This window comes from Styela clava, chromosome 8 (genome assembly GCF_964204865.1).
Source record: "Styela clava chromosome 8, kaStyClav1.hap1.2, whole genome shotgun sequence".
NCBI classification, from domain to species: Eukaryota; Metazoa; Chordata; class Ascidiacea; order Stolidobranchia; family Styelidae; genus Styela; species Styela clava.
In genome coordinates, this window is record NC_135257.1 from 13,225,822 (window position 1) to 13,252,461 (window position 26,640).

Consider the following 26,640-nt stretch of genomic DNA (forward strand, 5'->3'; position numbering starts at 1 on the left):
ATATTGATCATGCAAATTGCAACAAGTAAACCAATCGGTAATATTTAAAACGTAGTATTATAAAGAGGCGCACGCGCTCGATCACCACATATGCTAGGCACTTCAAAAAGTATTGAAAAGAGGAATTATCATCAATAAAATAGATGGAAAATAAAAATATTATACACAATGATTAGCCTGGGTAAATATCTAATGAATGTACCTGAGTCTAGTAGTGGTATTCGAGAATAATAAATTGTTACCAGTAGGAACTTTTCAGGCACTTTGGAAAAAAAGGTAAAATGGGCGTTATAGCTTTCAAAAAGATGATGAATTAGTAGTTTAAAATATTCTAATTAACTATTGCCATACAAATTGCAACAAGTAAATCCATTGTTATTACTAAAACGTAGTATTATAAGAAGGCGCACGCGCTCGATCACAACATATGCATGCTAGGCACTTATTTAGACACTTCGAAAAATTCTTATAAAACTATGTTTTAAATATTTATCATTGGGTTTGCTTGTTGCAATTTGCATATTGTATACTTAATTTAAATATTTTTAACTAATTCATTATCTTTTTTGAAAGTTATTACTCCCATTTACCTTTTTTCGAAATCCCCCAAAAAGTTCGTAATTCTCAAGTGTCTACTTTAAGTTTGTCCCCATTTTTAGGATTATTTCCAAGATTGGTGCGGTGTTAGGTCACTAAACACCGTCAGATACTTCTACAGTTCTAGTTGGCATGCCAAAATCATTTTCACATTTGTCATTTCGGGTTTAGTGAAGTAATCGCCGTAACTGCTTAAATATCGCCTAACAAAATATAATGTATAGCTGTATAATGAATGCCATAACTGCTCAAATAACACCCAACAAATATGTGATGTGAAATTTTATTATAAAAAGATCGAGATTACACACGTATTGTCTTAAAACGTCGCTGTCGAAAAGGTGGATGACTTATCTATCCTTTCGTGAGTGGAGTTGTCCGCTGCCGTTTGTCCTATGTGTTTTGCTTATTGTGTTCACGCGAGACAAACTTTTATTTTTAGAAAAAAAATGAAAATTTGGGTTGTATTTTCATGTCACAATTTTGTTTGGTGTTATTTAAGCACTTGCAGGATTCATTTTCACACCACATTTGTGTTTGTGGGTATTTAAGCAGTTACGGCGTTTGCTTCACGAGACCCCGTTTCTAACCTACGCCACAGTGACGAAATAAGGCACGTCAAAGTATACGAATTGTTGTCCAAAACGTGCAGATGATCACTCAAAATCAAACAAGCTATTTCTCTCATGGAACGATCGCCGGCGTTACTGCATTCGCGAGGGCGTTATTGTCGCCGTTGGCAAGCTCTATGACGTGATTGTGACATCGTAGTAACGTAATTTTTGGATGACATAGCCAGGTGGGGGTTAGGAAGAACATATGCAAAAAGGTTTGTGAAGCGCCAACAAGAACAGTACGGCACACTTTACAGATCGGGGGACATTGTCTCGTTTCAGAGAAACCCATTTTGCCAGTGATCTGACACCCCTCCTTTGGGAGATGTCTGGACATTGTTGTCCCTCAATATCTGTAAAAATACAGTATAATGAAGTTGCGCAAAATACTACAAAAAAGCGCAATCTAGTAACGTCATCATTGAATTCCTCAGGAAAAAATAATCCGATTTACCAAAGAAAAAAAAATTTTACCGTGGCTTTCGAGAGTTTTTAGCAAAATATGGCAATTTTGGTCACGTGACGGCTGCGATAAATTCAGATCATTATTGAGACAAGCATGGCGCGTTATGACGCATCTGACGTGGTGCCAGACGCCCCTCGTTTGTGAGACACATTGAGTGTTTGTTTTATTGAACCAAATGGAGGAAAAATCTTGGAATTTGGATGGTGTGCCATACTGAAGAAGGTCTTACGACGTTTAGTGAACGTGCGCTCCAATATTGACTTACAAAATGCTGGAAATGAAATGCAGTCAAGTCTATTAACCCGAATTTTTTTTTAAAAATTATTCGGAAATTACATCACAGTGGCGAAATAAGACCCCTCAAACTATACGAACTGTCATCCAAGACGCACAGACAATCACCCAAAATCGAGCAAGCTATTTCTCTTGTTTTCTTGTTGCAACAATCCTGATATGAGAGAGATCGCTGCCGTCAGTGAATTCTTTATTGTCGGCACAGATGCCATTTTAGGCTATCGTAAGTATACTTTGGCAAGCTCTATGGTGAGATTGTGACATCGTAATGACGTAATTTTTGGATTGCCGTAGTTATGAGGGGATTAGGCATGACATGTGCGAAAATGTTTATGCTACGGCCACTAGAAGCACTTAAGGTAGGAAACTACACGAGACCCAAATTGGGGAAATATTTCAATGATTTCAGGACTTGATAATAAATGCTGATCTGAATAAGCTTTTGTTAATTTCTATATCTATGGGTAATATTGTGATTTACGATAGTGTCAGTTTCTATTCAGAATGATTCTTAATTCTCTTGGGCTTGTTGTCATTAGGCCTTTAATTCTAATCATAATAATCAGTTAAATCTATTATTAAAATTTTCATCCAAATGTAGCCTATCTATAAATGTGAAACCTGAAATGAAATAAGGAAACCTGAGCTTTCCTTATTGTGAAATCTAATCTTTCTTTCACTCCAAACACTAGTATTTGTACTTATTTTGTAGTTTCGTGCTAAAAGTTATAATTTCCAAACATACTTCATTATGTTTTCCAAACATTAAATAATAACTCAGTTTGAATGATATATATAAGAATTTGATTAAAAAAAATGACTCCTTTTTCAAAATGTATTTCTTTTTCCACTGCAGTATTATAAAGTGCAAATTCTGATTAATATTCAAATATTACCGGTAAGTAATTTGACTGACTTTTTTCATAGCCCTGGTTTTGCATACTGCTATCTCTAATTGCTTGTTTTCAATTCTATGCTAGTTTATTATTCTCATTTGTTTACGAAAAGTTATTAGTCTGTACATATCAAACCCCAACACTACATTTTTGAAGTTAATAATTAATTTTCCAACTGATTTAGAAATTAGTTACAACAATGGAGCAAAAATTTGGTGACAAGTTAGGCTCGTTAGATTTAACTGATGATGAGATCAAGAGACTTGGTGAATGCATGAAAGATGATAAGTTTATGGATCTTCTCCGCGATTATACAATGGCAATTAGTGATCCAGAAAACAAAAAGAAGTATGAAGAAGAAATAGCAATGCTTGAAATAGAAAGAGGAAACGATGTCAAGTTTATCCATCCTTGTCCTGGTCATGTACTGAAAACAAGCAGAAATGGAGAAGATAAATGCTTTATCAATATATGTTCAAGTCCAAAAGTCGGGAAACCAGTCAGTAAAGCAACAGTTCAAGGTGCTACTCGTGGCATGCAATGGTCTATTCCTCACAGTCTATCACAACCAAGAGAAGACAAGGATAAAGCGGGAGGGAATTGTTTTGTGTATGATGTTGTCTTTCATCCTGATACTTATCATATGTCGGAGAAAAATACAAGATTCCGTAAAATGATTCATGACATGGCGCTTGATGCGGTTGAACGTCTTTTCAGTGTGACGTTGGACAAAATTAATGTCAAAAAGCCAAAAATGAAGTTCAAAGGACTACCTCAAGCTTCAATAATAAGAACTCCGAGGGAGGATACAAGAGAGCTTGATGCCAAGATTGATGACCCAGATGATCCTCTTAAAGTTCCATATCCTCCTACGCCAAATGGTCATGCACAAAAAGACACTGGAGCATCTACTAAAGCTAAAGAAAATGCTTCTGAAACTCCAAAAACACAGTCAAATAATAAATGTGACCACAAATTATTTAGGGAAGGACAATCAGATATTCTTCCTATTGTTTCGAGTGTTGTTGAAATTCAAAAAGAGGAATATGTGGAGCCTAAATACACTATCGCACATCGAGGATATTTTGAAATGAGTGATTATTACAATGTCAATGAAAATAAAGTGCATTCTACTCGTCCCCGTGAGATTATTATGAACATAGAGTTGCCTATGCTGAAAGCAGCTTCTGCTTTGCATCTCGAAATATTTGAGGATAGGATTTTCTTGGAATGTGCCAAACCAGTCAAATATAAATTGAGCTTGAACCTTCCCTATGGAGTGGATGACAGCAAAGGTCATGCCAGATTTGATAAAAGCAAGCGACGTTTAACAATCACACTTGAAGTTCTTCCACCAAAAAGATTGCAACTTCCGGCAATAGTTTCACAGGATGAAAATGCTTGCGGTTCTTGTTTCCAGAAAGAAGGGGAAAGCAAATCTGAACCAAAGAAAGAACAAAATGAAGACCCTTCTGAAAATGATTTGCTACCATCTGACCATCCAAGTGGTCTAGTTCATGGACGTACACAATGTAGGCATCAAAATCATGGGGAGCTGTGGGATGTTAAATATGAAAATGACTGGAACAAAGAGACTGACCTGGGAATGCTTTCTAACCCTTCACCATTCTTAGTTGAAAAATTATTAAATTATGAAATGGGAAAAAAGAAACCAAAATATGTGAAAGTACGTCCACAAATTTTTTATCACCAAGATGAAGCTTATGTAACCATAATTGTGAATATTAAACTTATCGATTCAAAGAAATTGTGGTACGTTTTGCAACACAATTGCCTTCAGTTTTCCTGCATGACAGACACCGATGAATTCAGCCCAGATTCAACTCGTAACATATATCAGTTCATGCTAAGTTTCAACGAAAATGATTTTGTCGACCCAAGACGATCTCGAGTAGATATTTCTTCTGAAAATGCAGTATTTTTACTCAGAAAGCATCTCATTAGTTGGCATGAATGGCAGACAGTGAAAATGGGATTTGATTCTACTATGTTAAAAACAATCTCATTTGCAACTGAACAAAATATTAACGACCTCATTACATCAGTTGAATCTCAAGTACAGAAGAACCGAACCCGAGAGTTTGAGTGTGAAAATATTTCTGATGGACAGAATTCAGAGCTACTTGCGTTGAAATTACTCCCTAAAGAGATTACCGATGAAGAGCGATTGCCCGGAGCAGAAGACGTGGTCGACGAACAGAATGTAGGTCACTTACCTGGACTTGAACCCGATCTCGTAGAGGCTCGTAAAGATAGAGATGAAAAAAAGAAACGCTCAATAAGGATCGATCATGAAAGAGTTATGTCAAAGACTTTAAACCTTGCCGGAAGCCATTTTGAAGTAGAAACGGATGAAGATGATGATTCTGATACTTATGAAACGGCTGATTCTTCATCTGAAGAGGAGAAGATACTTCGTTTTCGGAGAACTCGGAATGATTCTACTAGTCATGAGAATGCAACTCGAAAAAAAGACTCTCAAAGCAAAGAAAAAGTGGAAGAGGAGAAAGATGAATGCTTTGAGGAGGTGTTGGCAAAAATCAATGCAAACGCTTTTCAGAAACTCAATAAAATGCAAGAAGATGCCAGAAAAAGAAATGAAACTATAATTTTCCGTGAATTTAAGAGAGGAGGTGGGGAGGAAAAAAAGACATTTACAAATCACTCTACTCGAACTAGAATTCGTCTCAATAATGAAATGCTGTTTGAAACTGATTAATTTGTGTTTATTTTTGTGGCTTTTTTGGTGCCTGTTAATAATACAAGTAGTGTGATTTATTACTTGTTGTGGAATTTGTCATGTCTGAAATTGTTAATGTAGAAAAACAACATTTGCATATGATCACAGTTCGCTGTTGAATTTTATAATCATCATTTTGAATGATAAACAATCTGGCTTTGCTCATCTTTGGATCTTACCTGATTGAATTTGTGTCTATATATTTCTGTTGTGCATCAACAAATTGTCTTGTTTGCATTTTTGCTAACATTAATTTTGAATTTGTATAAATGCAAGTGTTCTATTAGCATTTCAAAAATGTAGTTGAAAGATAATGAAATGTAACCTGTTCAAGTCTGTTTATAATTCAACTTCTTTGTGTGATATTTTCTTCTTGCCTTTTGCTCATAATCTATAAGCTTAGGTGGGAATTTTGGTTTATTGGTTTCGACTATATAGTAGTTATTTGAACCTGTGTACACTGTATTTCTATTTATTTTTAGGAAGTAATAGTTACTTAAAATGCAGTCATTTAGTTAGTTATTCATAAGGCATAAGAATTGATGAATGATGTTTTCACTGTAAAGTAATCTTCTACATCTGGTCTGATGGCCACATACGATAACACAGTGCAAGGTTTCAAACTATTCTTAGAGGATTACACAAAGACAGATTGTCCTACTGATGAAACACCTTTGCCTTTTCGTCCTCAATCATTTATCCTGACTGAAGATGAAATTAAAGGGGATGTGTTGGATTCATGTCTGAATGTATTAGACACTGCGTAAGTTTATTCAATTCTATTCTCTTAATTCTGCACCTCCGGTTGAAACAATTACTGTATATTTTTAGGTTCATATTTCAAACGTTGAATAGACCTATGTTGGTATTTGCTGACATTTCTAATGTCTATACAGACAGTCTTTTTCAGGGTAATTCTAAAGAGCAGTTAATATATAGTATATATTTCACACATGAAACAAATATTATTGTCGTCTATTTGAAAATTGGTTGGGATCAAAGAGGGAAACATTTTTTTAATTCTCGAATTAAATCTTATCAAAATATTGTGTTGGCATAGCAGAAAGATATTTTGTTTATTAGCCATAGAATGGGTTTCTTTATTAGTATGATAGGAACTTGTGGTAGTTATTCAAAATTTGTCCCAACCTATGTAATTCAATACATATACGATTGATGGTGTTGAAATTTTTAATAATTTGAATATTCTCAAATCCTGTACGTATTATTTGCAATATACAAAAAAGTTATTCGTATTAAATTATTCTGTAACCTCTACATTTGATAAATTGATTGGTTGACTTGTTTCAATGAATGTGTGTTACTGAAGTTTATATATTCGCCTTTATATTTGTGTTGAATACGGTACTTTTATTTAGTCTAATTCATAATGTATGTTATTATCATTTTCTATTATAGGTAATTTAATAATTGAAAAAGTAGTCTGTTTGTCTTGTCAAAGGGTGGAAATTGGCTATTACAAAACTATGACATATTTATAATTTTCCCCCCTATTTGTTATGAACTGAAAGAATTTATGAACTTCACTACAGATCGGTCGTTGCCAATAACTCTAGGTTAATCTTTAACCAAATCTGGCAGTAACAGCGCGATGAAGTGATGCTTGTACACAATAGCTTTTGTTTGATAATATCATTCATATCCAAATAAAAGCAGATTTCAATGGTTTCATTTTTATATATTGTTCTTGTACATTTATCCACCAATATAAAACATCCGCACCTTGAAGGATATTTACCGACAGACAAGAAAAGTTTGTTTTTGAATGTTTGCACTGAAAATAAAGAAATTTTAATTATGGTAATAAATCTAAATGTATTATGTTTGTTTTTGCAATAAAATAGAGTGTTGGCTGTTGCCACACAAACTTTCTTTGAACATCGTCTGAGTAAATAATGGAAAATTGAGTTTTCCTAATCTTATTATTATATTTCTAAAATTCCTACAGTCTTCAAATTCATCAAATAGTTTAGAAATTATTTTACCAACGCATATTACATTACAATTGTTATACCAAAGTTTAATATCGAGACATCATATAGGTGACCCCCAAAAAATAAACCTATATTTTTCGAAAATGAAAAAAATTTATTTAACAAATAAAACTTCTTTTTGTATTGTATTATGTTGTTTGTATTATGATTGTACCTAAAAGTTTCAGTAATTTTAGACGCTTTGCACAAAACGATTTCAACTCAGCGAGAAATGTGAAATTTACCTTGCAAAGAATATCAGTTTTGGTGAACTAATACTATGATATTGAAGTGTATTAAATTGGATTGGGCCATCTACCTGTGATATAGTACATATCTATTACTCTAGTCTCTTAAAATCTCTCCTGGTTCCACTTTAAAATTATTTTGATAGGTAATTGCTAAAGGGGAATAATACAATATCATGAAGTCCGTATGATCCACATTTTTGTGGAGAAGTACCTTATATTTTTTGCCATAAAATCGCAATTTCTGGAATTTCAATTACTATTTTTCCATCAAAAGTATAATTCAAAATGCTTGAAATTCAAGTTGAATAGGCCTATAATTTATGTTTCTGGTAATATGATGAAAAATACAATTTCTGCCAGTCAATTTTTCAGGAATTTGATATTCCTCTTACGAAAAAATTATCACCATTCTTACACATCCATTTTCTCATGATGATTAATGTATAATGCATGTTGTGTTTGACAGTACAAATATTCTTTCAGACAATGTCCAGAGTTCCTCAAGTATTCCATCGCAAATGAAGTCGGAAACCACGTCATAGCTGGCGGTCTAGAACAATACAAAAAAGAAATTCAGAATGTAGATTTCGAAACACCATGCACTTGTGAGCATTAAATTGTATTGTCCAAATTCATTTCCTCCATATAGCATTGTTTAAGGTACTTCGAAGTATGTGAACCAAGATGGCGGACACTGAAACGTAGTATGTGTACCTGGTTAGGGTTAGGCCATAATTTCAGGTACAAATACTACGGGAGTCACTTGGCTAGTCCCCGAACTTGTAATAGAACCAAAATAAGGAAAATTGGAATAAACTTATGGCCTAACCCTAACCTGGTACACATACTACATTTCAGTGTCCGCCATCTTGGTTCACATACTTTGGGAGTATCTTAAATAAGGTATGTTTTTAGTGCATGGTAGTTAATAATTTTGTTTTCGTTCCCAGATTATTCAGCAATAGCAATTGCCAAAGTATCTGTCATTGAAGTTCATCACTTATGCGAAAAATGGAAAAATGATTTTCCCGGTTTTAAAATTCCAGTGTTACCCACTTATTCTGTGTGCGGGATTAAAAATACTCGACGGAAAATGGAAGACAGGCACACTGTGATCACTGACCTCAATGCATTACTTGATATAAAAGTAGGTTCATTTACATTGTACTTTTTATCCTATTCTATTATATATGGAATATTGGGTTTCTTCTTAGTCCTACCACTGCTACCAGGGATTCCTACGTAGACATTTTGTTTTCTACTCTGAAATATATTTTATTTTAATTTGTTTATATTTTTTGCCCTAAAATGAAATGCTGAAATTTTCTGAATTTTTTATTGATTGATAACATTTACTACTGGTATTTAGAATTAAAAAAAAAACAGTAATCAGCTAGCAATATTGTAAATCTTGCTAGCTGATTACTATTTTTTTTGCAAATTTTAAACACCAGTAATAAATTTTTAGTGATTTATTTCAGATTCAGATCAAATACATATTTACTGAGTTTAAAAAAATATCGATTGTATAAAATTTCCAATGTATTCAATATTCGATAATTCAATATTTCTGAAGTTAATTAAAAATGAACAAATACCTATCTTTGAAGACTAATGTAGTATCTCTTGTAATTTTCATACATCGTATTCACAATAATTTTGCAATTCAAATATTTAAGGACATGCCACACACACAGTATTATGGGGTATTCGATGGTCATGGTGGATTGGATGCTTCTGTCTATTCTTCAAAATTTTTGCACTTGAGACTTGCTCAGCATGAATTGTTTAAAACCGATGTACAACAAGCTCTTAAAGATACCATTCTACAGCTCGATAAAGATTATTGCGACAAGTCACAACGGGATGTAAGTCTTATCTTGTTCAGTGTTAATAAATGTTTGTGTATTATTTCTTGGAAGTTAACAAGTATGATAAAAACACAATTCAATCGAAAGTTTGTGACATGAAATTTTTTCTTTATATCTATCAATGGGGGCAAATTAAGACAAATGGGATGAATGTTGAATTTTTGATAAAAATTTCATTTGAAAAGACGCAGTTTTTTTTTTAAGATGGTTTATTTTTAATCATAATTGCGGCAATATTGATCAAATTATTTCGATAAAAAGTTATAGGAAATTGATGAAAATCAAAAATGATATTTTCTAATTTATTCAAAACAGCTTTTTCAAGTTTCGGCCTTGTGGATCAAAGCCCTCAAATAGTAGGATATCAGTGATCATTATGTTATATATTGCATTGCCACACATCCAGCAACATTGCTCTCATTTTTCATCTCATGTTTCTGCTAAATCTCAAACATTGCATAAGGATTTTATTCTGTTCTGACAGTTTGTGGTCACTTTTGACCCACAAGTCATCTCCGGAATGCTTTGAAACACAAATAAATCTTTGTTATTTTAGATTTGTTGGTTCTTGTGCTCAGTCTAATTTCTTCGAGTGCTTTTAACAATAGTAATATAATATATTTAATGCCCACATTATTAATATTATTAGTATAAAATGATGCTATTAAATATTCCTGACCCGTTATCAAAGGAGTTGTCGGATATAATTTCAAATAATTCATAGTATCTTTTGTGATAAATGTGGACATCGTGGCAAAAGCATTACAGCAAACTATGAGGTTAAAATCTCGATTTCAAATTCCATGCCCATCACCCAGGATGTAATAAACTGGGTGGACAATGCTAACCCAGAATGATTTCTGACCTTCCAAATTATCGTAGCTCCTTACCTAGCAGTGGCTGCTTGTACAAAGCCTATTTTAGAGCAAAATGGTAATATAAATCAATAGTGATATAAAATTATACAATGTTATAAAGCATTATAAAGAATCACTGCACATAATTACCTAATTTGTCTCTGCATTAGTTTTATTAAACCAGTTTTATAAATATATTTACAGAACTTGAGAAGTGGTACTACAGCAGTTATTGCTGTCATCAGAGAAAATAACCTATATGTTGCTTGGATTGGTGACAGTCAAGCTGTCTTGGTTCGAGATGGTAATCCTGTTCAAGTTAGTCTTTAATTTACCTTTTTGGTTGCGGATAGGTAAACTATTGACTTTTTTTAAACAATACATTTCGCCTATGTTTGTGTCACTTTGTACATATATAATACAGAGCAAATTCTTCTTTTTTTATTTATTAAATTGACTCAAATAACAGATGCTTGAATTTGTGTTTATTGTATTGTTCAATACTAATAGGTCACAAATGTTGCAATAATATCTCCAGTACATAATTACATGCAATTATGGCATTTAGGTGTTTCACACAGGTTCGTATGAATCCGATCTTGCAATGTCGAGAAAATTAGCAAGCCTTTACCTATTTTAAGACATTAGGTGACATTGGCTCAGATGCACCAAAGCTAACGACTGGCGTTATATTTGAAAGTTCGAATGTTTTATATAAGATCCATGTAAAGAGTGTCATGTTATTGTTTGTGTCATTGTTCTTATCATGTAATTTGATGTTAAGTTCAGTTATTGTTATCTGTACTCCCGAAGTATGTGTACCAGGTTAGGGTTAGGCCATAATTTCAGGTACAAATACTACGGGAGACACTTGCTAGTCCTCGAACTCGTAATAGAACTAAAATAAGGAAAATTGGAATAAAATTATGGCCTAACCCTAACCTGGTACACATACTACGTTCCGGTGTCCACCATGTTTGACAAACCATGTTAACTTTAGCAGTTTTTATCATGGCTTACTGTAAAACAGGTCCATAGGCATCGCTCTATGCTTTTGCTATAAAAAATGTAGGTGCTTATTGTGACATCACTGTTGGGTTTTAGCTTATTTCACTCAATACCACCACATGACCAAACTCAAAAATCCAGTGAAAGGAGCTTTAAAGTTTCATGAAAAATGTATATATATATATCGACATGGGGTCACACTGGACACTTGAAAGTTGTCTTTGGGGTCATCCTGTAAAAAGCTTGGTTTAGTTCATATATTTCGTGTACATGTTCTGTGTGTAATATTCTTCCTGAACTCTCTTCCAACGCATTAATTTTCATAGTTGATGGAACCACACAAGCCTGACAGAGAAGATGAAAAGCATAGAATAGAAGAATTAGGTGGATGTGTTATTTGGTTTGGTGCTTGGAGAGTCAATGGCACATTATCAGTCTCAAGAGCGATAGGTGAGTGTTTTAACCAGAGATGTCTAAACTGGATAGAATATTCGAATCAATTCTAAAAATATTGTATTATATGTTTTGTATTTCTGATTTTGAAAATATTTTAGGATATTTTATTTGGAAAATAATCATTTTGGGAAATTGAAGTTTTACCTAACCAAATTTCTGAAAACTGTAAAAGATATAGAAAACCAAATGTTCGATTGTACCAAAAAGTTTCAGTAATCTATGACGCTCTGCACTAACGTCATATAGAAGTCTAGATACCTGGGTCTGTTTGTGGGGGCATGGGGGTCATCCCGTACTTGGATTATTTTATTTTTTTTATACCTTGGATTTTGGTCATGAAATAATTAATTTTTTCATTGATTGAAGAATTTGGTAGAGCAATTGTATTTTTATTTTCAAGTAACTAACTTTTATAATATGATCTGTATTTTATTTCTCTACCAGGAGATGCTGATTACAAACCTTTTGTATGTGGGGATGCTGACACAACTATGAAAGAATTTAACAATACAGAAGATTATCTTTGTCTTGCTTGTGATGGTTTCTGGGATGTTTTTGATGGCGAACAGCTTTCTAAGTTGGTGAGATATAGTTGCTTTTAAAGAGGTGGAAGTTCTCAGAGTCAAGTTCTGATTTTTGTTGGGCAACCAAACCCAAAGTCAGATGTATGAGACTATTATACATTTTTCTTGAATACACAGTTCCAGTGGCTTTGCATGTAAATTTGTAATGCGTATTCACAATATATATATAAATTTCTCATTTTCAACCTTTTGCGTTAAGTCTTTTGGTTTGAAATTGGAAAATGTGGATGTATATAGACCAGTGTTTCCCAACCTTTTTTCGTCGCGGACTCCTTTCTCACCAGGGAAAATCTTTGTGGACTCGATGTGCGTTCATTTTGTAACCGAACTCTGTGCGAAGAAGCAATGAAATCAAAAACAACAGAATTTTAACGAAGTAGGTTTATTATCCACATTCACCAATTTTTTTAATGGGAAGTGGGAACCATAGCGAGACAAACTTAAAATATATTATGCGATCACTGAGGACAATTTGCTGAGGAAAATTATAGGAAGGAATTTGAACCTAAAATTTTCAAACAAATTCATTCTGATTATTATCTTTCATGCCGGCTTTGATTGTCCTTCGTAAAATTAAAAATTAACAATATCTTTATTTCTATCGAGTCTATGTTATTTTTGCTTCAAAACAAAACCTCTGGAATGTTTTCACTGTGTATTCGTTGAAATCTGATAGAATTCACCTAATGGTACTTCATATTCAAATTAATATATCCGTTCGAAAATATTTGAAATTTACTTTTTGTTATTTGTATTGGTGATTCGAATTTTACCAAATGGCCCACTAGAAAAATGTGAAACTCACATGATATGGGTGCACAATAAGATCATTTAAAAATTGGAGCAACGATGTTACAGGAAACAAATGATAAAAAAAAAATTTCAACGTAAGTGAAAGGTTCGTGTAGATTTGTGTTTTTGTCAGAAAACGGCAAGTGCCTTATGCAATCCAATTGTTTGATTCAGCGAGGCGCGATTGACGCGCTGTGTCCAAGTCACATGTTACTAGGTATTCTAATAGGTTGCTGTTCAAACATTTTGCCCGACCCTTACTCAGTAATCGGTAATTATTGACTCGATTAATTTTATGTGAATAAACTTGCCTTTTATGTTCTATGTAAATACTAATGTAAATCGTAACTTGGCTGGTACTTAAGTCTCGTAAGAACGTTTTCGCCCCGCAGTGAATTTCGTGACACTAAAAAGGTCAGTGACCTACATGAAATATACTACTACATAACTTTCTAAAACGGTATTGCTCATTGAGAACTCATTCAAACGCGGACTCAGGTTGGGAAACACTGATATAGACGATGAGTAAAGATGTTTTATGAAATGTGTTTTCAAAAAAGAAAATGTTAGTGAAAATTTTAAAATCTCCATCTACAAATCTTTTTATTTTCTGGTTTTTATTTCAATATCTCAGGTATCTGATCATATGAAAGAGACAAACGGAGACAGAAGTACTCTAGCAAGAAAACTTTGTACAAAAGCAAAAGAGGCAGGCTCGTCAGACAATATCACTGTACTTATTGTTTTTCTCAGAGATAAGATACCAATTAAGGATGAGTCAGTCAATGGAAAGGAAAAAGTCACCAACAGAGGTGATTTACTGAAACATATACCATATTTTATGGATGATAGGGTGCACTATCAATAAATTGCTCACTTTGGGTTTTTATTCATACATAAGGTACAACAGGTACTGGTTTTAAGTGTAGGGAATAAAGCATTACCTGATTCATACATTAGACATTCGAGAGGGTGATTTTTGAAAAAAAGGGTATTTATCGTGAACGTTGTGGTCCAAGGCACACAATTTTTGAGAAAAAAAGGTGTTTGGAGCGCACCTTTATGGTTCGTAAATTGTCTGAAATAAATGTATTTTTCTTTTATTACAGATGAGGAAAATGTGGAAACAGATGAAAAAAATGGAAACAACCCTAAAATTGAAATTAATAATGGTGATACAGTTGATTTGCCAAAAAACGAGATTCCACCAGAAGGCAGTGTTATGGTCCAAGGCAGTAGACTTCAACCATCATTGAAAGACAGACCACCTCACAAAATATTTGTCAATAAACCCAATGGTCTCAATTTCAAGGTAAAATTTGAATATTTTTTCAAGCAATTATGCAACTGGCCATTCAGTCCAAAAGTATACTGATTTGGTGGTTGGGTAATTAGATAGAATAGGTTGTCATCAGAGGATGTGTTTCGGGATAAAAAGATGGATCAATCAAAACTTTGTCTTCATGAGAAAAATCAACGTTATATTTTGGACTTTGATACATAATTATTCAGTTGCATAAATGATCCCTAAAATTTATGGAATAGTTTGTGTATAGCTGTCCCTATAAATATTTTTTTGCAATATTGACTTGTAAAGTTCTTGAGTTACCAGGTTTTTTAAATTACACTTTTACTAGTAGTTTCTATTTTTGAATATGCAATGTTTTAGCTCTTTATGCTACGTGTTATTCAAAGTGACATTTTGAACATAAGATTTCTAGATTCTATTTTTTTCAGGTCAGCGTAATTGTGACAGAATCAACGCCACATGCAAAACTTAGAAACTCTGTGAAAACACATAAATCACCTTGGCAGAGGTAACAAAATTTAAATGATTAAATTTAATTTATAATTCTTGTCTGGATCAGGCCAAAGTGTTTTTTATGTAATGAGGGAGGCCAACACATCAATCACCATGCAGCAGCTAGCTAGGCTCTGTACAATTGCTCATTTTTAAGTGAGGAGCTGCTATTTATTGATGTATCGGAATTAGCATCACCACCGAATTTATTACACTCTAGGTTAGGTGATGGGCATGGGATTCAAACCTGTTATTTTTAACCTCACGATGCCAACATAGCCAAACCAAAACTCTAGACCAAGTCTCTGCACTATTATGTTATATAACATTTTTCAAATATCCATAAACAACACAACAAGCAGTCATACCAACTGACTCTAGTTCCTGGAGATTCGCTAATTATCTATCCAATTTAAATTAATGACTGGAAATTACTATTTCTACAGTCCACAAGTTTCTCCTGCAATAGAACGAAGAGATACGAGAGGTAGTTTATTATCACAAAGTACATACGATTCTGATGATTTGAGAAATGAGCTCAATTTTAGAACAAATTTGGAAAACCATGCCAACGTGAGTTCTTTTTTATCAACAAGCATTCTAAAATAATTGGCGATTTTTAGCTTCAAACAATTGCCCAATTGAATAGATCGTGCATATTAATTATGGGCACCTGTGAATAGTGGATTCAGCCTAGAATTTATTTTATAGATGAACGGCCAATATGTGCATCCAGTCCTTCCAGCGATTGTAAGAGATGGAAAAGATGCGGTATGTAAAAAATGAGTTTTTCCGATCTTCTGTGTTTTGTTGAAGTTTTACTCATTAACAAAGCATAAAGTAGTTCTCACTGAAAAGAGAGTGATTTTGTTGGCAGATGTATTTGTGTAAACTACACTATAAGCTGAATGAAGGGTACTCCTGAAGTATGCGTACCAAGATGGCGGGCACCTGAACGTAGCATGTGTACCAGGTTAGGGTTAGGCCATAATTTTATTGCAATTTTCTTATTTTAGTTCTATTACAAGTTTGGGGACTAGCCAAGTGACTCCCGTAGTATTTGTACCTAAAATTATGGCCTAACCCTAACCTGGTACACATACTTCGTTCCGATGTCCACCATCTTGGTTCACATACTTCAGGAGTGTCGAATGAAGGACCTAACATAATATATAGTCAGCTTACTTGTAGATTGATTCATTAATACAATTTTGTATCATAAGATTACCAAATGTTATAATTATTTAAATTTATTTACCTTGTAAATAAAAATACTAAACAACGTGAATATTCAATTTTATACCTCAAATCCATTTTAAGCTGAATAATTACGAATGAATTCTGGAATATTTATCTGTTAAATTTAGCTGTTAGCTGGAATATAATATCTTATGAAATAATTTTGTGACTTACCTCCGTAATAATCAGTCAAGATCGCCAAGAAGAAACACCCCATCACCATATTGCAATTCTGAACCATCAATGTCTGTGAATCATTATCCGATCAAACCACCCACAGTTCCAAGACAGTCGAGAGGACGAAAACTTTATAGAACCAGTATTGTAATGAATAACTTACATATGGAGAATGGTGCTGAAGTGAAGGGGTATGTTTATTTGAACATTCAAAAAATGATAAAATTGTTACATTATAATTAGGTGTTTATTTAATTTTTTGTGCAGTGTATTGGATTTTTATATTTATCCTCGGGAGAGGAGAGCTGATAAGACGGTTTAATCTTAGTTTGGGTAGAGTATAATGATACTGTAAGTTACATAATGGATGGTGAAGTAAGTGCTCAAATGAGCTAGTCTGCAACAACTCGTATATTGTAATTTATTGAATTTATACTGTGAACCTCTGCATGGCACTCTGTATTGTATTGGAAATCTTATACATGGTGTACAGCACAATCCGCTAACATTGAGTGATTTAACTGACATTTGTTTGCAACAATTAGCTTATGTCGTGAATATTGATTGTTATAGCAGTAAGCTGTCCGATCCCTATTAGAAAGCATTCATATACCTATCGGAAGCATTTTGATAAATTCTACCAATTGTGCTGATATATATGGTACATAATAATTATGAAGCTGATATGCATTGATATAATTGTACATGCCTTGTGCCTTATATTGAAATATGACAGATTGCTGTATTTCAGATATAATTCTGGATGGCAGGAACGAACATTTACCAGACGAATGTCCATGTCTGTGCCAGATAAGAGACGTCGGAGGCCACAGTCACAATCTTATGGAAATATGTACGACATAAGGCAGAACAGCGGTACTTCAAATGCTTTTCCAATTGATAATGGAATTCAAAAAGAAAACTTGATATCAGCTTATTGGAGAAGAAATCACTTTGATACCGATATCGCAATTACAAACTCTTTACATAATAAAATTAAACCCAAAAAGAACAAGGACAAAAGACTTTCGGTTAATACTAATAAAGTTCCAGCGACACTGCCAGTGAGAATGTTGTATCGGAGACAAAGAAGTCAATCTGCTCTCTGAGCCTGATACCACACACACACACTGAGGTGGTGTGGGCAACCTGCTTAGTGCATGCTCCCATAGCTGAGCACAAGATTTTCTGAACTTCTATATCAAATTTTTTTTAACACTGACGAATGGTATCTCTTGTCATGGTATGGATGGGTGAGGCCTGATTCTTTCATTCTGACATATAATCCTTGTTAAGGGGGAGTACAATATGGTATGCCAGAACCATTTCCACAATATTTGTATCACATCTGCTTGTTCTGAATCTTCTCTATAAAACTGTTTGTGTGCCTATATTCACAAGGTCACCAAAAGATTATAATTTTCGCAAGACGTATTGATTTTCGTGTTATTGACTGCAATCACAATATCATAAATTTTAAAAAAAATCGTGAGATTTGAAATTGTGTTTCTTCATAATGTTGCCAGTGCCTTCCTACCGCAAGTATATTGTGAAAATAACATTGTTGCCTCAAATGATTGCTTGATAGTAGTTTTATATTTATGTAGATTTATTTTTTGTTATTGATTAAGTGCTTTATTGCATTACCCAGATGTTTTATCACATTATTGGTTTCATTTTTTCAGTCCAATCGAAATATGAAATGTCATGAAAAATTATTTGATTACCATTTTTCCTTGTTAAAATAATGTCATCGGAGAAGAGCTGAGAATATTATTTTTAATCAGTTCACACTAGATTTAAAATTATGATATTTATTCAGATATTTTGAAATTTTCGCCATCAAATATCAATGTCTTTGCTCTGAAAAAATGGGTCTGGTTCTTTCTATTCTTAGTTTTTCATAAGATATGTAGTGCTCTCATTCACCTTTATCTGTTTTTGTTGTTAGCCTTATTCAAGATAGATATACACTGTAACCAGGTTTTCAATCCCAATAATATCTACTTTTCTTGCTTGAAGAAAGGTGCAGATTCTGTTTTAATCAGTATGTAAGACAAGTTTGATTATTTTTGTACAATCATTGTTCAGAAATTATTTTTAACAATTATGTATGTTTGATATACAAATAAATTAATTAAACAAGTGTTTCAGTTTATCCATTGTGTAACGGTTGCGAGAAATGTCAGAATGTTTAGCTCTAGTATTCCAGATACTAAAACCATGGTGTATCCACTGATCTCATATTTGTTTGTTGCGTCTAGGCGAAGTTTTCCTGCTTGTAAAAATTCTCTCCAAAATATGTTGGTTCCTATTAGACAAAGTGCGTGTTTACCAACCTTTGACCCCAGAATTTGTCTACAATTATGGTAGCTAATTTTTGACTAGTCAATCCGCGACTTCCAGGACCAATCTAAAACCTTCGTGAGGACTTACTAAATGACCTGCATTTAAGAAACGCCACTAAAAACTGATAAATAGCTTTTAAGATAAGCTAACAATTCACAGCCATGTTTAAAAATCTTGAGCAAGAAAAGTGTTCGCTAAAATTCCAATTGGTATTTCACCATGGACATATTACTGATTAGCCAATATTACTGAAAGTTGATGCCAGGGGAAACCAAACATATTCGTGCATTTGTATTTTATTCTAAATTTTAATAGAATTTTTTCAAAACAAATGTGATAAATACACATGAATAAACAAATATGATAATACATAAGTTTTTAGTCTTTTCCGAGCTTTCTTGGTAATGGATTAACCAGAATACTATCAACAAATTCAAAGACAGTGTGAGGATCCTGATCAGCATTAATCCTCACTGAACCATCATCTCTATAATATTCAGTCAAATCTTCAGAATACACGTGATAGTCTTCCAGTCTTGAACGAACTGTTTCCTCTTTATCCTTGGGATTTTGCACACAACGAGCTTTTACATCAGCAGTTCGAGGAGGATTAAAAAGAGTGTGGTATCTTTCACCACTTATCGGATCTGTCAAGCGGTAACACAATCGTTCTACAATTACGTCATCTGGTATGTCTAAAAAGTATACTCTATTCGGTTTCAAACCACTATCGGTCAAGTTTTCTGCTTGTTCTCTTGTGAGTGGGTAGCCATGTAAGACCCAACCTCTTGTAGTAGCATCAAGTTGTGTTAACCTATCAGAAAGTATCTTGCTAACAAGATTGTTTGGAGGTTTTTGTTCTTCTTCGACATATTGCCTGACTGCTTCTCCTAGTCTTGTCTCATCTGCAACTTGCTGTTTAATCAGTAATCCACAAGACACATCAACAATATTATATTTTTGAGCAAGTTGTGCTGCCACAACACTTTTGCCACTGCCTGTTGGACCAATTAAAACAATCCTTGGTGTATGAGCGGCTTCGGATCGTTGACGAGTATTAATGAAAGAGATTGCTTGAGCAAGAACATCCACTTTCGGTTGATCAGCATTCAACTTCTTGCAAACTTTTGCGTATGTGTTTGAAATTCCATCAGCATTTCTATTATATTCATCTAGCCTTTCTTTTGTGTCTGTCTCTGACATCTTGTCTGGCTCAATCAGTCTGGCTTGAATATTAACATCTTGTGGCCAATCAAAAGTTGTGTGATAAACATCACCAGTTATGGGATCAACTCGTTTACCACCTTGGCGTTCCATTAAAACCACATCAGGTGCATCCAATATGATAGCATGTGTTGGCATTATTCCATAACTTTGGAGTGCGTACGCTTGGGATCTATTTCTTGGAAATCCCTCCAAGATAAATCCTCTGCGCAAGCAGTCTTTTCTTTTTACTCTGTCTCTGATCATTTGAACCCATAATGTGTCTGGAACTGGCTTCTTTTCTGCGAGCAATGCATTTGCCTTCTTGGAATGTTCTGAAAGTTCATCTGACAGTATTTCCTGTTCTGTTACAAGCACTGAGTTGATTTGCTTGCTTAGAGTTGTACTTATACATGTCTTTCCGCTCCAAGGTGGGCCAACGACCACGATTTTAGTCGTGTCACTGCTGTCTCTTTTAAGCCAGTCTATCATGAACTGAATGGGATCATCAGGTTTTTCAACTATTACTTGACTGAGAAGGCGTTTGTACATATCGAATATTTCATGTTCTTCTGCGTACACTCCAAATTCTGGAGGTATTCGTAATGGCTTTTTACTAGTATCCATGTTTTGCTGTAGAACAAACTACTACCGTATCGTAATAAAAGAGCAGTATGAAAAGTTTGGACGATAAACGACGTCGTTGTCATGGGAGACGTTGACTATTTTGGGAGTCGCTTATCAGAAATCCGGTTGAGGTGCCCGAGAACGGCAACTTGTTTTACTGTCCTAATGAGAACTGCAACTTGTTTTACCGTCCTAATACGATATTGTCGTCGCATCTCATGTAGATAATAAGAGTTGATTAATATGTCAAGCGCCATATACCGTACGTGGCCTCTTCTGTAGAGAGAAATCGGGCCCCTAGTCTTGGTTTTTAGCGCAGTTACACAAGTCGCGTGCTGTCAATCAAATGCAGTGTAGTACTGCGGAAGTGTGATTCATTCAGTCACTTACATAGATTGCCAGACATAGGACTCTCGATCATTATAGAAAAGTCAATGCTATTTATCTGTGGGCCTACGCACAAACAATGTAACAGGCTTTGTTTTATCATTCTACTACACGTGACTCAGGTTGATACTGGTAACCTTTTGAACGATGTGTATAGATAATTTTATAAGCAGTACTGGACTCCCACTTATCGCAGGGCGATTAACATGGTCTCCAGTTGATACAGCTTCCTCAACTGACAGAGCCACAGATATGCAACAAATACCTGGTCAACTATTCACATGTCCAACCTGAACAAGTCTTCTACTACGAAATGACTATGAAAATAGTGTTCAGACCTTTGTGCAAATCAACACTTCTAAACAGCCCAATACTCATGAAATACCAATGAAACAGTTTCGCAAAATTTGAACCTTCATCTTTATATGTCAAGAGCAAGTTTTTAAGCAATGTCGTATATCTAACCGCGCCAAACACTAGAATCCCCAATGGCCAACACAAAACTCCAGATTTAAAAATTCTATTTTATTCTTGATTGTTTTCATTCCCTATACCACACACTCCATATATTTCCAACTCTGGCAATGCTTCTGCATGATGCAAAATAGTAAACATGTTAAACTTCACCACCCTTCTTTTGGACCACCAGCCCAATGTGGAACCTACAAAACAACACATGAATTAAGATAGATAAGAGTCATTATTTCAATCTTTTCTTTAATTGGTGAGAACATTTATGAATCTCCCATCAATCAGAATTTTCTGAATTAGCGTTTCGTAATTTGATCATGATATACGGTAGTTTACTATGAAGATACCATCAGTCATCACACACTTAAATATCAGAACAGTGGTATTCATATTTGTGAGCAATGGATTGGGTTAGATATGGGATTAAATAACTAGAAATTATATGAGGCATCTTGAGATAGCAAAGACTCAAACCTCTCGCACATAACTGAGCCTCGTTCGAGATCGAAAACGTAAGTTTAGAAACCTGGGATCATGAGCTAGCGGGAATTCTCTTAGAAATAAAATACTAATATGTAATTACCGTCTTTGTCATGTAATTGAGTTAAATTTCTTTTAATTGGAGCTTGAACTATTTGACCAAATTTTGCATCAGGCGAGTTAAAATTATCATGCTAGAAACAGGTATCTATTTATTCGATTTTAAATATCCAAGTTCAAGAATTTGGATAATTGAGAGATTATTTCAATGAGGATTAAGAAGTGTCAATTTGTTTCCTATAAAGTATCCCAGCATGGAATTGCTGCATCGATTACATGCTCCCAATAAAAACGAAACTAGATTGATATTCAATAATCACTTACTGCACTTTCATTGGAACTTTTTTCCTTTGTCAGTCTTCTCTCTACATTGGTAGAGAGCATTTGACTTCGAAAAGCCAAATTCTTAGTTTTCTCTATAACCTGGTAACAAGAATGTCGGGTTTATTGGGCAATTGAAAACACCGATTGTGTCTGTAAGGAGTCCCAACCACTTGTTGAAATTAGTATCAATATAGTGTTTATTCATTTTAATATGCAAATAAAACAATGAATTTATCAATACGTTTACACATAACTAATAGAAGAATTCTTGCATTTAACATAATTTTGAACCTGCTCATATGGTGACACTGCTTGTGTTCCCATCATGACATGGCCCAGTTTGGAGTCTATTTTAGCATCCAAGTGAGCATTTCTGATTAGATTCACAATCCATCTCTCTGCATCTTCCGAACTCATGTTGAGTTTCTCTGCCAGCATATCAATGCTAATGCACTGCGTAGGAAGAAAAAATTTATATTGATTCTACGTATCCAAAAAATGAAAAAAACCAACCATCAGATATTAGCACAAGATAATGACTGGGACTTCAAGAATCAATTGAGTTCATGTTTATCACATAAGCTAGGAACTAGTAATAGTCTTTAAGTATGACAATAGTTAAAACTCCTTAACTCTTAAAAACTTTACATTTTACTCTAAACACCACTGTTCAGTACAGCCAGACTCTTTTAATACTCATTAATAATAGTGTTAGAGCAATTAATATGGGGAAGCCAAATAATAAATAACATGAATTATATACCTGATGAATACGGCAAAATGTTTCGAAAATGAACAATCTTGCATTTTCTATGAACTCATCAAGACAAGCAATGAGGAAGAAATCGTTTGCCAATACAGTCTCACATTCCCTCAGTTTTTCTTGAGCACGATCAAAATCAAAATGAATGTAAAGACATTCAATAAATTCAGTGACTGGGTCACGGTATGTGTAGGTCTCTTGTTGAATTACACGAACAAGATCTTTCAAAACCTAGAAGACGAAGTTTGTTTAACCTAACTGCTAACTGTTGGATCTTTTGCACTAATGCAAAAATGTAAGATTTGGAAAACACCACCGCCACATTTTAAGTACTGCAGATTGAGCATTCGCTGTCGATAACCCCGACTTCGATAAATTCAGTGCTGGAATCCATCATTAAATAAAAAATATCTAGACACTAATTTTTTTAATTTGAGCAGAGGGGGAGTGTTTTTTTTTGGCGGGGGCTTTCTAGAAAAAGTCAAAAATATTATAGATTATTTATTTACCTAAAACTACCTATTACTTTACAATCAAATATTAATTGCTCACCTGTCTTCTCCTTTTACTTGTGATAACTGCTGTTGTGAGATAACGAAGTATCCAGGGACACATGGTTTGAATAGCATTTAAGTAAGGTAGTTGATAGAGAAAAAGTTCAATGATTTCATCTTTGCCCTTAGCATGATTGAAAAATACAAACAAAGACCAATGGATCAGCCATGTCCTCTGCTGGAGTAGCTGAAACAAAACATATGTTTTAAAATTTAAAATACCAAAGTCTGTAAATCCACAGAAATTAATAAATTAAACTTTGAGGTACATTTAAAATATATTCAAAAAATGTTCTCAAAACTAGAATCCATATTATTGATAAATCTATATATTTGACTATCAGCTCTGTATTTTATGGGTCTTTGAGCCCAACTGTCACATGCAGACGAATTTGCTGCCACCAGACTTCCACAGCTCTGAGCATGTTTTTACATAAATGAGGTCATGCTAAGAAAAAATAGCCTCCAACTCTAAAATTTCCAACTCTATTATTAAACATCTTATCCAATATATACATATAAATATAATATTGATATAAAGATGAGTGAAACTAGCAAATAACTAATGAGTGAAACCTGCAGAGGAGTAGCTATTGTGTTTGCATCTATTGTTTCTCGCAATCTATGCAAATCTTCCCAAGCTGTATCCCAATTCTGCATCAATATTTCACTAGCCAGTTTCCCCCACAAAGTATCCATCGCATGTTTATCTGTCGGACTTACAAGAACTCTATGAAAATATAGGTATTCAGCAGCACCTGAAAATAATATTAATAGAATTCAGGTACCAAATGGATTGAACAACCAACTTTGACTATTAAAATCTCTATAGTCATACCTGAATAGTTACCACATTCATACTGGAACTTGGCATAATCATATAAAGAATCTAAGTCTTCGAGCCTAAATGCATGGTTTGTTTCCAGATATTCAAAAAGTTGTTTTCCGTCTCTGACAGTTTCGACCTGTAAAATCAGAGAATGTTGAGAAATGCAGCTTTATCATTCAGTTGAACTGTTCATCAAACAAGTACTAGCCGAAACTTTTTAAAAGAGCAAAATACTCACGAACTGGAACTATATGGTAAAATGCTCATATTTTCTACATTAAATGAATATTCTGGACAGAAAGTATTGATTTGTATGTTGTTATCAGCATTAGTATAAAATATCAGTCATTTGAATCCAATAATAAGCAGCACCAACCTGTTTACTGACTTCCGGGTTATTGAAAATCTCAACGATAGGCATAGTTTTTGTAGTATGAGATTTTAATAAGCCGACAACTTCTAATCTTTTCTCTGTTAGATGAGCAGGAGCCTCCTTAAAAATAAGAGCATCATTAAATAGAGCACAAATGTACGTATATCAAATACCAACCCCTATTTGACTACACAATCCAAAAAATGACATCAATATCATGTCACAATCACTTCACGCCTCCAACCGATGAAATGGCATCTGCGCCGACGAAAAAGAACTCACTAAGATCGTTGCGGCGAAAAAACAAGTGATCGGAGAACATCTGCGCATCTTGGATTACAGTTCGTATAGTTTAAAGGGCCTTAATACATCGTGGTGACATAATTTTTGGATGACACAATCAAGTGTGGGTTAGATGGACATAAGCTAAAATTGTTACACCCACTAGAAGTACTCATGTTGGAAACTACACTAGACCCAAATTGAAAGCTATCAGATGCTATACTTGCCTCGCCAGGATACAAAGTTTTATAAACATCCACTGCGAAATCCACCATGTTTGTGTTGCTCAGAAGATCAATTTTTCCTTTGTGCAAATCCCTTTCATCAAATATGTCTCGTTCAGATAAAAATTCCAATAATGGAAACACCAAGTGGCGATCCAAATAACAACCAATTTTTGATGTGAGATCATATTCAGCCATTTTAAATTTAATTGGAATAACTATACCTATATAACATAAAGAAAAATTGAACCGTTTTAGTTTCCTAATTGATTTTTTCAAGTGGACTATATTTTAATTTAACTAATTGATTATCTTTTTAGAAAGAATTACACTCATTTCCCTTTTCCGAAATGTCTAATTTTAGTCCGTGATCTCAGCTGTCGGAATATCCAAATCATTTTCACAAGCCTGCAAACATCTAAACTTTCTCAAATTTGAGCAAATCACTAGTAACGCAACTTGCATGCAGATCGTACAAATGAACTTTAGGATACTTCTAATTTTATAATATTGATCTATTCATTTAAACGAGAAGTAAACAATCATACGGTGGGTACCCCTGAAATAAAGCACACAAATTCTCCTTTTCCTGTATTATAGCCACGCGAGTGTTCGAGTGATGGTGTTGAATGACGTCACTAGGGTTCAAGCATGCCTTGTCAACGCATCCTTTGTGGCCAAAGACATATTTTGTCTACTTCAAATGGCTAATTCGGTATATAAGGATGATTTTTCATTATTATTATTTGTTTTATCCTATATTCATTTGTTTGTAGACAGCAATAACGCAAATAAATAATGCAGTAGTCAAAAATCAAGATCAAGGGGTCAAGGGTCATAGAAACATCACAAATACTTTGATTGTAACCGAAGTGAATATAGTCATTCATTAGTCTGTCACTTTGATTGTAACCGCCTAGCATCAAATTATGCACTCTTTCCCGATAGGCAGTATTTTTGTTTCCGTAAATCGATTTCTTGCAGAATTCCCACAGCGAAAAACTATTTAAGCGTTGGTCTAATGACTCTAATTACATAATTAATGATGTTAGACCG

At 34.1% G+C, this 26,640-nt stretch overlaps 4 protein-coding genes across 4 annotated transcripts; 2 read left to right on the plus strand and 2 right to left on the minus strand.

The window, feature by feature from the left end:
- The first annotated feature begins 1,189 nt into the window (after positions 1 to 1,189).
- Positions 1,190 to 6,113, plus strand: LOC120345555 (protein kintoun-like). The gene is made up of 2 exons (XM_078115669.1): positions 1,190 to 2,194; positions 3,052 to 6,113. The coding sequence occupies exon 2, from the start codon at positions 3,067 to 3,069 to the stop codon at positions 5,605 to 5,607; it is 2,541 nt and encodes an 846-aa protein (XP_077971795.1). The 5' UTR covers positions 1,190 to 2,194; positions 3,052 to 3,066; the 3' UTR covers positions 5,608 to 6,113.
- Positions 6,085 to 18,806, plus strand: LOC120345557 (protein phosphatase 1F-like). The gene is made up of 14 exons (XM_039415047.2): positions 6,085 to 6,391; positions 8,357 to 8,478; positions 8,824 to 9,020; positions 9,553 to 9,741; positions 10,806 to 10,919; positions 11,936 to 12,059; positions 12,510 to 12,646; positions 14,076 to 14,253; positions 14,551 to 14,753; positions 15,179 to 15,258; positions 15,689 to 15,815; positions 15,954 to 16,013; positions 16,671 to 16,849; positions 17,410 to 18,806. Exons 1-14 carry the CDS (start codon positions 6,216 to 6,218, stop codon positions 17,765 to 17,767), a joined length of 2,244 nt encoding a protein of 747 aa, XP_039270981.2. The 5' UTR covers positions 6,085 to 6,215; the 3' UTR covers positions 17,768 to 18,806.
- A 481-nt stretch (positions 18,807 to 19,287) lies between these two features.
- On the minus strand, positions 19,288 to 21,208 carry LOC120345558 (adenylate kinase 8-like). Its single transcript, XM_039415048.2, has one exon. It carries the CDS (start codon positions 20,835 to 20,837, stop codon positions 19,386 to 19,388), a length of 1,452 nt encoding a protein of 483 aa, XP_039270982.2. The 5' UTR covers positions 20,838 to 21,208; the 3' UTR covers positions 19,288 to 19,385.
- A 526-nt stretch (positions 21,209 to 21,734) lies between these two features.
- On the minus strand, positions 21,735 to 25,809 carry LOC120345559 (eukaryotic translation initiation factor 3 subunit E-like). The gene is made up of 9 exons (XM_039415049.2): positions 25,588 to 25,809; positions 25,082 to 25,198; positions 24,715 to 24,841; positions 24,453 to 24,634; positions 23,875 to 24,063; positions 23,323 to 23,553; positions 22,851 to 23,012; positions 22,560 to 22,658; positions 21,735 to 21,886 (listed from the first exon to the last, which is right to left on the minus strand). Exons 1-9 carry the CDS (start codon positions 25,780 to 25,782, stop codon positions 21,848 to 21,850), a joined length of 1,341 nt encoding a protein of 446 aa, XP_039270983.1. The 5' UTR covers positions 25,783 to 25,809; the 3' UTR covers positions 21,735 to 21,847.
- Between the last annotated feature and the right edge of the window lie 831 nt (positions 25,810 to 26,640).